At 32.6% G+C, this 10,942-nt stretch overlaps 1 protein-coding gene across 4 annotated transcripts in view; it reads left to right on the forward strand.

Moving 5' to 3' along the window:
• CHD1 (chromodomain helicase DNA binding protein 1) overlaps positions 1–10,942 on the forward strand; it is an 80,752-nt gene that overhangs the window by 28,017 nt on the left and 41,793 nt on the right. For all 4 annotated transcript variants that reach the window (XM_040447814.1, XM_040447831.1, XM_040447822.1 and 1 more), the window contains 10 exons: positions 2,022–2,171; positions 2,301–2,572; positions 4,316–4,541; positions 5,000–5,100; positions 5,326–5,504; positions 6,466–6,593; positions 7,350–7,566; positions 8,510–8,599; positions 9,641–9,831; positions 10,541–10,729. In XM_040447814.1, coding sequence (XP_040303748.1) covers positions 2,022–2,171; positions 2,301–2,572; positions 4,316–4,541; positions 5,000–5,100; positions 5,326–5,504; positions 6,466–6,593; positions 7,350–7,566; positions 8,510–8,599; positions 9,641–9,831; positions 10,541–10,729 — 1,743 coding nt within the window. The remainder of the gene's footprint in view (positions 1–2,021; positions 2,172–2,300; positions 2,573–4,315; positions 4,542–4,999; positions 5,101–5,325; positions 5,505–6,465; positions 6,594–7,349; positions 7,567–8,509; positions 8,600–9,640; positions 9,832–10,540; positions 10,730–10,942) is intronic.

Here is a 10,942-nt window from a genome sequence, read left to right on the forward strand (position 1 = left end):
CTCACTATAATTTCCTCAAGATCTTGACCTGGAATGTGTTTGAGTACTTCAGATTTTCACTTATTTAGATGGTCTGGGTTTTTTTTGTTTTTGTTTTTAAGTTTATTTATTTATTTTGAGAGAGTGTGTATGTACATGCATGAGAAGGTAAGGGGCAGAGAGGGAGAGAGAGAATCCAAGCAGGCTCCATTCTGTGAATGCAGAGCCTGATGTGGGGCTCAATCCCATGAACCATGAGATCATGACCTGAGCCAAAATCAAGAGTCACTCAACCGACTAAACAATCCGTGTGCTCTTGGTCTGAGTTGTTTTCTCCCTTGTTTTGTCAAAAATACTGTTCCATTGTCTGTGTCTTATTTTTCTACTTTCCTTGGCTGTCCTGCAGTTTTACTTTGGTATATCGACCTTTGGATTTGTTATTTATTTGTTCCACTTTATTCACTCCTGTTATACATCTTTAACATGAAGATTCCTATCTTTTATTAGTTTTTGAAAATCCAGTCATTGTATCCCTGGACATTTTCTCATTTTGTAAATATCCCTGGTACTACTTTAATATGTATCTTTTTTACTGGATTGTGTCTGTGGTAGATATCTATTGGATCATCCATCTTCTGTGTAAATCTTACTGTGTCATGTTTTTTATCCCTTTATTGCTGTGTTACATCCTGGCTAATTTCCTCAGATCTGTCTACTGGTTTACTAGAAGTTTACTAGTTTACCTTTTCAACTACTGTGTCTCATCAGCTTTATAACTCTTCCCCTGAGTTAGTAATTTCTAAACTTGGCATAGGTGGCATAGTAATTTCTAAACTTGGCATAGTCCTTAAAAAAAGGACTATTTTAAAACTAGTGATTTGGGATGATGGGTAGGTTTGGTTAGGTATAAAGGTCATAATGTGTATTATAAAAAATATGGAGACATTTTCATATATTTTACCTATCTGTTGCTATTTCTAGTGTGCATACTCTCAAAAGATCTCAAGATAAAAAAGGGATTACTTCCCTGTTACGGTTTTACCATGAACCAGATTTTATCATATGTGCTTGCTTATGGAACCCTTAGCATAGTCATAATTGATGCTTGAGGTACAGAGCAGTGGAGTAGAAGAGTAGCTGTGAGACTAGTTAGGGCATATATATAAGAATTTAATGTGTATCTTCCACTTGAAGTTGATATTATAGCAGAATATTAATGTGTACATCCAGTAATTTTTCTCTACATGTTTACTAGAATTAAATAGACTGAGTATAGACTCAAATTAGCAATAAAGCTAAGATAATAATTGAATGTTGGTTAAAATGCACTAGTTTTTTTTCTTTATTACATTTTTCTATACTGAGTATATTTTAGGTTTCTTTATGAACATGTATTTAAAAATAAGTTTCAGAGTGTATTTTTTTTTAAGTTATTTATTTTGAGAGAGGGAAAGCGAGCGTACGTGAGGAAGGGGCAGAGAGAGGGAGAGAGAGGGAATCCCAAGAAGATTCCTCACTGTCAGCACAGAGCCCAATGTGGGGCTCAGACCCATGGACAATGAGATCGTGACCTGAGCTGAAGTCCGATGCTTAACCAACTAAGCCACCCAGGCGCCAAGAGTGTATATTTTTAAAAATCAGTCTCCAGAAAATTAAAATGAAAGAGATTAGAATCTTTTTTTTTTGAGAGAGCAAGTATAATTATACAGGATTTTCAAAATTAAACCCTGTGACTCTTTAAATTATCTTTCCATGTTTTCATTTGTAGTGATAATCAGAATAACATTTACTTATTTGCCACTCATTGAGGTATAACTAAATGATTAACAAAACCCTGGAGTTATAGGAGAACTGTATGAAGAATATTTTCCAGCATTTTTTTATTCTACACACATTTTGATATGTTAGTGTAAATGAAAGCCGCAATTTTTTTATATTAAATAAAACATAATTTATTTGATTTTTTTTGTACTTTTATAAGAGGTAAAATGTGCTATACAATATAAGGATAAATAAACATACTTTGTATATTCTGTATACAGTGAAGATTGGCAAATGTCTGGGTCAGGATCTCCATCTCAATCTGGCTCAGATTCAGAATCTGAAGAAGAAAGAGATAAAAGCAGTTGTGATGAAACAGAATCTGATTATGAGCCAAAAAACAAAGTTAAAAGCAGGAAACCTCAAAATAGGTAAGTATAGTTCTCAATTTCATGCTGGAAATTGTTGGTTACAGAGATACTCTTTTTGTATGTAGTGTCGCATGTCTTGTTTTATGCCATTGTTTCTGTAAAACACCTCTATCTCTTGGTCTTCCTTAGATCTAAGGCAAAGAATGGAAAGAAAATTCTTGGACAAAAAAAGAGACAGCTTGATTCATCTGAGGAGGAGGATGATGAAGAAGATTATGATAATGATAAAAGAAGTTCTCGTCGCCAAGCAACTGTCAATGTTAGCTATAAAGAAGATGAAGAAATGAAAACAGATTCCGATGACCTACTGGAAGTCTGTGGGGAGGATGTTCCTCAACCTGAGGAAGAGGAATTTGAAACAATAGAACGTTTTATGGATTGTCGGATTGGGAGAAAAGGAGGTATTTTCTTAAAAAACCTATTTATTTGATTATTTCAGTGATATTTACTAGAGTAAATAAAGTATTTCTTGAAGTTATTTCAGTTTTGAAAGTCCAGAGGGTGGCTTTTCTTCTGTTTTACTTGTTATAAACTATACTTTTCTTAGCCTGAGTATTTTCTCCCCACAAAATGATCCGTTTAACCTCACTTGACCTTACTTGATTTACTGCAGATAATTAGAAAAAATTTTAACCTGTGTATCAGAGTTTTTCTGTTATACCTAAATAATAGGTGTTATTTAGGTACTTTCAACTTTACAGATGGTTTGGTTATTTCAAAATGTTTTTATGTAGGTTATTTTTAGTTATCTTGACATGCATTTTTTTTCTTTCAGGTTTTATTGAGATATGGCGTAGAACATTGTATAAGTTTAAGGTGGACAGCATAATGACTTACATATATTGCAAAATGATTACCACATTAAGTTTAGTTTCTATTTATCCATCATTTCATATAGGTAGAATAAGAAAAAAAATTTTGTTATGATAATTTAGAATCTGTTCTCTGAGCAGCTTTTAAATATACCATATAGCAGTGTTAACTATGGTCATTATGTTGTACTTTATATCCCCAGTACTCACTTATTTGTCTTATAACTGGAAGTTTGTATGCATCTGCATCATTATCCTCCCCCCGTTGCCCCCCAACCTACATCCACTCGCTGCCTCTATTAACTACAGTTCTGATCTCTTTTTCTATGAGGTTTTGTTTGCTTTAAATTACGTGTATAAGTGAGATTATACAGTGTTTGTCTTGACATCTCACTTGGAGTAATGCCCTCAGTGGTGTTCTACCTTGTTGCAAATGTCAGGATTTCCTTCTTTTTTGTAGCTGAGTAGTATTCTATCATATATATATATATATATATATATATATATATATACACATACATACATACATATATCTATATCTGTATCTATATCTATATCTATATCTATATCTACGTATATCACGTTTTCTTTATTTTTTTGCCTGTTGATGAATACTTAGGTTGTTTCTATGTCTTGGCTATTATAAATAAAGCTGCATTGAACATGAGGGCTGCAGATATCTCCAACATAATGACTTTGGACATGGCAGTTTTTAAAGATGATTTTTCATTATTTTATTTGTAGTTATCAGGCTTCCAGTCATAAGTTGTTATAAATTGCCGTATGATCTTAGGTGTGTCACTGACTTTTAACCTTGTTTTTTCTAATTTTAAAACTGAGGAGATTAAATTAGATATTTCTGTTCTAAAATGCAGAGTTTCTTTTATGTATGTGTAATGCAATTTTACTTAAATTCTTGTACCCTGATATTTTGCCTGTTTAAAAGAGAACTGGGGTGCCTGGGTGGTTCATTCGGTTGGGCTACAGACCTCGGCACCAGATAATGGTGAGGCATGTGGGTGGCTCAGTCGGTTAAGTGTCCGACTTTGGCTCAGGTCATGATCTCACGGTTCATGGGTTTGAGCCCCACGTCGGGCTCTGTGCTGACGGCTCAGAGCCTGGAGCCTGCTTCATATTCTGTGTCTCCACCTCTCTGCCCCTCCCTTGCTTGTGCTGTGTCTCTCTCAAAAATTAATAAACATTAAAAGAAAAACATTAACAAAATAAAATTAAAAAAAAGAATATATTTTTTCTATTTATATTGAATTTTTGAGTTGAAGGAAATAAGCTTATAACTGAATTATATGGAATGTATTGTGCTTTCTTTTTCAGCTACTGGTGCTACTACAACCATCTATGCAGTTGAAGCAGATGGTGACCCAAATGCAGGATTTGAAAAAAACAAGGAACCAGGAGAGATCCAGTATTTAATTAAATGGAAAGGATGGTCCCATATCCACAATACTTGGGAGACAGAAGAAACCCTTAAGCAGCAGAATGTTAGAGGAATGAAAAAATTGGATAATTATAAGAAAAAAGATCAGGAGACAAAAAGATGGTAAGTGTTTTATATTACACTTAATTTTTTAGCAGTTCAAAGGTTATTACTAAAGTTTTGTTAATAAGGAATACATAGTCAAGAATCCAGTAATAACCTAAAATAATTATTTATAGATTTATTGTATTGCATCTCAAGGTAAAACTTTTTAGAAACAGCCATATCTAAATTTCTCCTTGGTGACGGTCATGTAGAATGTGTGTCATATATAATGTAAATATATATGCGTGTAATGTAAATATAGTATAATATATAATGTAAATGTAGCTTACACATTTTTAAAATTAAAAATTAATGATGCTTCACTTTATTTCTATTTCAATTAATTCCTTATTCAACTGAGTCATATTTAGATGAGTGGCAAAATGGGAGATTTTGTGCTATAGAGAGTGTGGGGGGGGAATGGGTTATTTAGAGGAGATTTTTAAGTCTAATTCTGGATTAAAATAATTTTACAGGTTGAAAAATGCTTCTCCAGAAGATGTGGAATATTATAATTGCCAGCAAGAACTTACAGATGATCTACACAAACAGTATCAAATAGTGGAACGAATAATTGGTTAGTAATAAATGATTCTAATTAAACTTTTATCTTTCCATGCTTGAAATCAGAAAAAATAAATAAATTTACTATTTATACAGCAAATACAGTAGCTTAGTCTTACTGTAATAGGGTAGTATAAACCAGATGGCTAATTTTTGTTTGTGGTGTTGTTTTACCAAAAATTAGTCCTTGGATAAAATTCATTGTAAAAATAAATAAATAACCTGATTTTTCTCACAGCTCATTCCAATCAGAAGTCAGCAGCTGGTTATCCCGATTATTATTGCAAATGGCAGGGCCTTCCATACTCAGAGTGCAGCTGGGAGGATGGAGCCCTAATTTCCAAAAAGTTTCAAGCATGCATAGATGAGTATTTTAGCAGGAATCAATCAAAAACCACTCCTTTTAAAGATTGCAAAGTGAGTATTGTTTGAAATTTGTAATTGTTGAGAATAGTATTTATGCATCATAAAAATATTACAAACTCAAATAAAGAATGGATCCTGCCTGATTTTAGATAGGCTAAGAGAGAGAACTGCTTGGTTGGTAGGTCTTATAGGAAATGGTGTTCCTGTAATTGATATGTGGTCTTAGATGTGGCACTGTCTTTTGGCCCTGGTGAGTGAAACTACGTCAGTAAGATGATAAATTGGTGGTGGTGTTGTGAGGAGTGGCTTGGGGAGACCAAATAGGAAAATTTCCTGAAAAATAGGTGTATGTGTATGTATGTATGTATGTGTGTGTGTATATATATATATGTGTGTGTGTATATATATATATATATATATATATATATATATGTATATATATGCTTGGTTTAAAAGATAGGGAGTATTTTCTTTGAAGGTAGGAAAGAAAAAGAAGGATGTACCCATAGGAAAAAAGTTAGTACCTAAGATTACCTTGCTTTAATATAGGATGTTTATACTTAAAGTGATTATTAGCAATAGTTTTGAGGATCTATATGCTAGTAAAACTTGTTTTCTTATTACAAGATTGAATTAAGTTGATAATGATAATTAAGAAATCAGAAATTTAAGCCAGTTGTATGGTTTATTTCTGGGTCAGGGCTGCAGCAGCAGTTAATTGAATGAATTTAACATAGGTTTTGTTTGTGAACTATGTGAGGCCCCAGGTATTTCAGCCAGAACTTACTTCTATCATTTTTTGTCCAAAAAGGGCAAAATATTTCACTATACTTTGTTATAGTAATAGAAAACAGTCTTTCGATGAATCCTGAGATACATCTTGAGTCATGGAATTTCTGATTTTGATGATTTGAGATGAAATGTCAAAATTTATGGTAAAAGCTGAGATTTTCATGTTTTAAAATAATTTCCCACATTTAATGGTTCTTATTAACATTTATTTCTACTAAAGGTATTAAAACAAAGGCCAAGATTTGTAGCCCTAAAGAAGCAGCCATCCTACATTGGAGGACATGAGAGTTTAGAATTAAGAGATTATCAACTAAATGGTTTAAATTGGCTTGCTCATTCTTGGTGCAAGTAAGTATATTTTGAATTATCTGTTTAATTTGAGAGCATACGAATTTTACAAGTAGAGGATTTGGAAAAGATTTCCACCAACATGAAGGATAAAGACTGGTTTTTATATGCAGGTTTTCAAATTTCCTTAGTATATAAATAATACTTATTATATACTAAGAAGAAGATCCAGTGGAGTTTGAGGTTTAACCTGTTTGCTGCAGCACTCCATATTGAACTTAAAATCAGCATACATACATATATATATTTCTATCCTACAGTCCTGGACTCTTTCTCTTCCAGTTATTTCTAATATTTAGGCCTCTTCCCCTGCCCCCCACCCCGGCCCCGCCCTGTGTTTCTTGTTCTATTCTTGGCAATATAGGTAACCCTAGGGTGCAGATTTTTTGTATTTAAATTTTACTGTAGCTATAGTTTATCCTGCTGTATATTTTCTTTCTGCTAATTTTTTTACGTATTTGATATGTCTGGACTCTATCACTTGTAGATTGTGTTCTTGGCTGCATAACTGATTAAAAATAATACGTTAATCTTTAAGCTTCTTTTGTACTAAAATGGTAAACTTTGTCCACTTAAACTATTACAAAGGCCTTTATTTACATTTATTATTTATAGGTAATAAAAGTGGTGTATTGTTTGTATACCTGTCAGATTTATTTTAACTGTTCATATAAATTTGTACATGGGTTATGTAAAAAAGTTTCTTTACAAATTTGACTCTTTATTGCATACGTAATTTTTGTTTTTACTTTGTAGAGGAAATAGTTGCATACTTGCTGATGAAATGGGCCTTGGAAAAACAATACAGACGATCTCATTTCTGAACTATTTGTTTCATGAGCATCAATTATATGGACCTTTTCTGTTAGTAGTACCACTCTCCACTCTTACTTCCTGGCAAAGGGAAATTCAGACATGGGCTTCTCAGATGAATGCTGTGGTCTATTTAGGTGACATTAACAGCAGAAATATGGTAAGTTGTTTCTCCACAAATTTAGAAATCTAGATATACTTGTCTTTCAGGATAGGTATTGTATGTGTCTTTGTAGTCTTAATTTTTAGAGTAAAACTTGCCACAAGTAAGTGCTCAATACGTGTTTAATTGGCTGAATACTAAAAGTCAATTTTCAGTTGAGTGTTACTTTATGTAATAATTTTTTCTCCTAATTTGTTGTGGAAAATTTCAGATACACATGAAAGCAGACAGAAGAGTATAATAAACCTCCATGTTACTCATCTCCAGCTTCACAGTTTTAATGCATTGCCAGTTTTGTTTCCTCCCAGATATTGTGAAGCAAACCTGAATATCATTTCATCCATAAATGCCATGTTATTAAATGAATTAATCACTTATGTTTTGTTAAATGGAAATCACTTATGTTTTGTTAGTGGAAAATGTGTAAGAAAAATATATCTGCTATTTTTTTGTAGGTTTTGATATGCCGTGACATTTACATTTTATTTATAAGTAAGATTAGTGCAGCTTGTTAGGCATTGTTAAGAATAAAATGATTTTTGGGGCGCCTGGGTGGCGCAGTCGGTTAAGCGTCCGACTTCAGCCAGGTCACGATCTCGCGGTCCGTGAGTTCGAGCCCCGCGTCAGGCTCTGGGCTGATGGCTCGGAGCCTGGAGCCTGTTTCCGATTCTGTGTCTCCTTCTCTCTCTGCCCCTCCCCCGTTCATGCTCTGTCTCTCTGTCCCAAAAATAAATAAACGTTGAAAAAAAAAAAATTAAAAAAAAAAAAAGAATAAAATGATTTTTAACGAAAATTTAAATAAAATAATTAAAATGATTTTATTACATAAACATATACATTGTTTTTTGTGTATTTTGAGCAGATTTTATTTTAGATATTCAAGTACAAGTATACTTTTCATAATGATTATCTTAAAATTATTTTTAAAATTTCTTGATAGATAAGAACTCATGAATGGATGCATCCCCAGACCAAACGGTTAAAATTTAATATACTTTTAACAACTTACGAAATTTTATTGAAGGATAAGGTATGTATTACCTATGGTTTTCTGTTTGGTGTATATCCATTTTTCCTTTACCATGTGTTGTGGATAGGATGAGAAGATAATTTAAATCAGGGGTCAGCAGACTACATCCTGTGGGTCAGATCTGGTTTATTTTTTATGACCTTTGAATTAAGAATATTGTTTACATTTTTAGTGAGTGTAAAAACCAAAGAATATGCAGCACAGGTCACCACACATTTGTCTGCACAAGCTAAAATACTTCATGTGAGTCTTTACAGGAAAAGTTTGCCAACTGCTGACTTACATGCAACGAGTTTGCCATAGTACTTTGATTTGTAAGGTCTTTGAAAGAGGAGGAGAATACCTAAAAGGATTAAGCTACCCATGGATGAAGCATTGTACTAAATGCTTGATAAATGTTGTCTTATTTAATTCTTTATAGTTAATATGTCAAGTAATTCTAATTTATTATGTAAGATCCTGCTGTCATCTCTACTTTATTGGAAAGAAAAATCATGTCTCAAAGTGGTTATTGAGCTTGTCTCTTGGATCATACAACCACTGAATAGTAGAATCTGGCCTGTCTCTGTTTTAAGTCAGAGACCCATATTTATATACACAGATCCACAGTGTTTAAAGGTCATACAGTGAATTATTCCTACACTTAAAGACACTTCCAAATTTATATCTTACTTTCTCCAAATTGACACTAATAGAAGCTTCTGCTGCCCTTCGGCTAAAAATCTTTTGTAAAAATTTTTAAATGATAACTATTTTAAATGATAGTTATCATTTAAAATTTTTTTTTTCTCTCTCTCTTTTTTTTTAGAATGTGTATGCTATTATGCTCTGTTTTCCAGTGGGTGAATTAGTCATGGAGGGAACTTTATTTTGCATGTTGAGTTACTTGATTTGAAGATTCCAATAAATCTTGAAATAATACATAGTTTTTATCTGAAAACAAGACAAAAGCATGTTCTCAATTTTAATTTGCCTCAGTTTAATAATTTGAATTTCACTTTTCTCTTAAAACATTAACTGTGTTCTTCTGTTCATTTTAAGGCATTCCTTGGAGGTCTGAATTGGGCGTTTATAGGTGTAGATGAAGCACATCGATTAAAGAATGATGACTCTCTTCTGTATAAAACTTTAATAGACTTTAAATCCAATCACCGTCTCCTTATTACTGGAACTCCTCTACAGAACTCCCTTAAAGAGCTGTGGTCTTTGCTACATTTCATTATGCCAGAAAAGTAAGATAAGTTAGGATATGCAATTTTAATGTTAGTTTTGAATGTTAAGCTTAGCAAGAAAATATTAGTATAGGTAGTAATAAGGTCTGTAAGAAGTATTAATTATCCTTGAACATTAGATTACAGATTTTTAAGAAGGAAAAAAAAGGGGGGCGATGCAGCATTTCACATTTCTAATAATATTTTAACTTTTCAAATTTGTAAATAAGCTTGAGTCATGTGTAATAAATTACATCAGTTGATTCTGCCCATGTTCAAAATATACTTTGCTTGAAAAACAAACAGTATCATTCTTAGTACTTAATATTAGCAATAACAACAGTAATAAGGTACTGATAATCCCTTTTTCTAAATGGGGAAAACTAGATAAGGATAAATAACTTGTCCAAGATCACAAAATTGCTCTCTTTCAGTAGATTCCAAACTTTAATATATTCTTTGAGAAATATTTTAGTGACAATTCTGTACTTGAAAATATTTTATTTAATATCTTTAACTCCAGGAGAATCCTAATTTTCATAAAATAACCTATTTTTCACCTTTATGTAGATATAAGATGGGTTTCTTGGGAAGGATAGTCCTTAGAAGTGACTAATGTTAGCTAGTCTTTTCCTGAAAGTCTATATTTTGCTTATATGTGACTACCCTGAAAATTTTCATATGCAGTATGACTTTTTCAGTGATTTTTCCATTTTCTTAAATTTTTAAGGTTTTCTTCCTGGGAAGATTTTGAAGAAGAACATGGAAAAGGCAGAGAATATGGTTATGCAAGCCTCCACAAGGAGCTTGAACCATTTCTGTTACGCAGAGTTAAAAAAGATGTGGAAAAATCTCTTCCTGCCAAGGTTGAGCAGATTTTAAGAATGGAAATGAGTGCTTTACAGAAACAGTATTACAAGTAAGCTGTAAACAGAGCACATGTTCTGGACCTTTAATTCTAAATAATCCCCCTATCCTTGTCTCATGGAGGTGCTGTCTCTCCTCCCAGTAGGGTCCTAGAGCAATAACAATTCTTGAATATTAAAATAGGTTTATATTATGACATATTGAAGCAAAGAGAGATCAACTTGTCCAAGATAACGGGTAACCTAAGATTAATTAAATCATCATT

Source organism: Herpailurus yagouaroundi, unplaced genomic scaffold (genome assembly GCF_014898765.1).
Source record: "Herpailurus yagouaroundi ecotype Mexico unplaced genomic scaffold, PumYag 29, whole genome shotgun sequence".
In the NCBI taxonomy this organism is placed as follows: domain Eukaryota; kingdom Metazoa; phylum Chordata; class Mammalia; order Carnivora; family Felidae; genus Herpailurus; species Herpailurus yagouaroundi.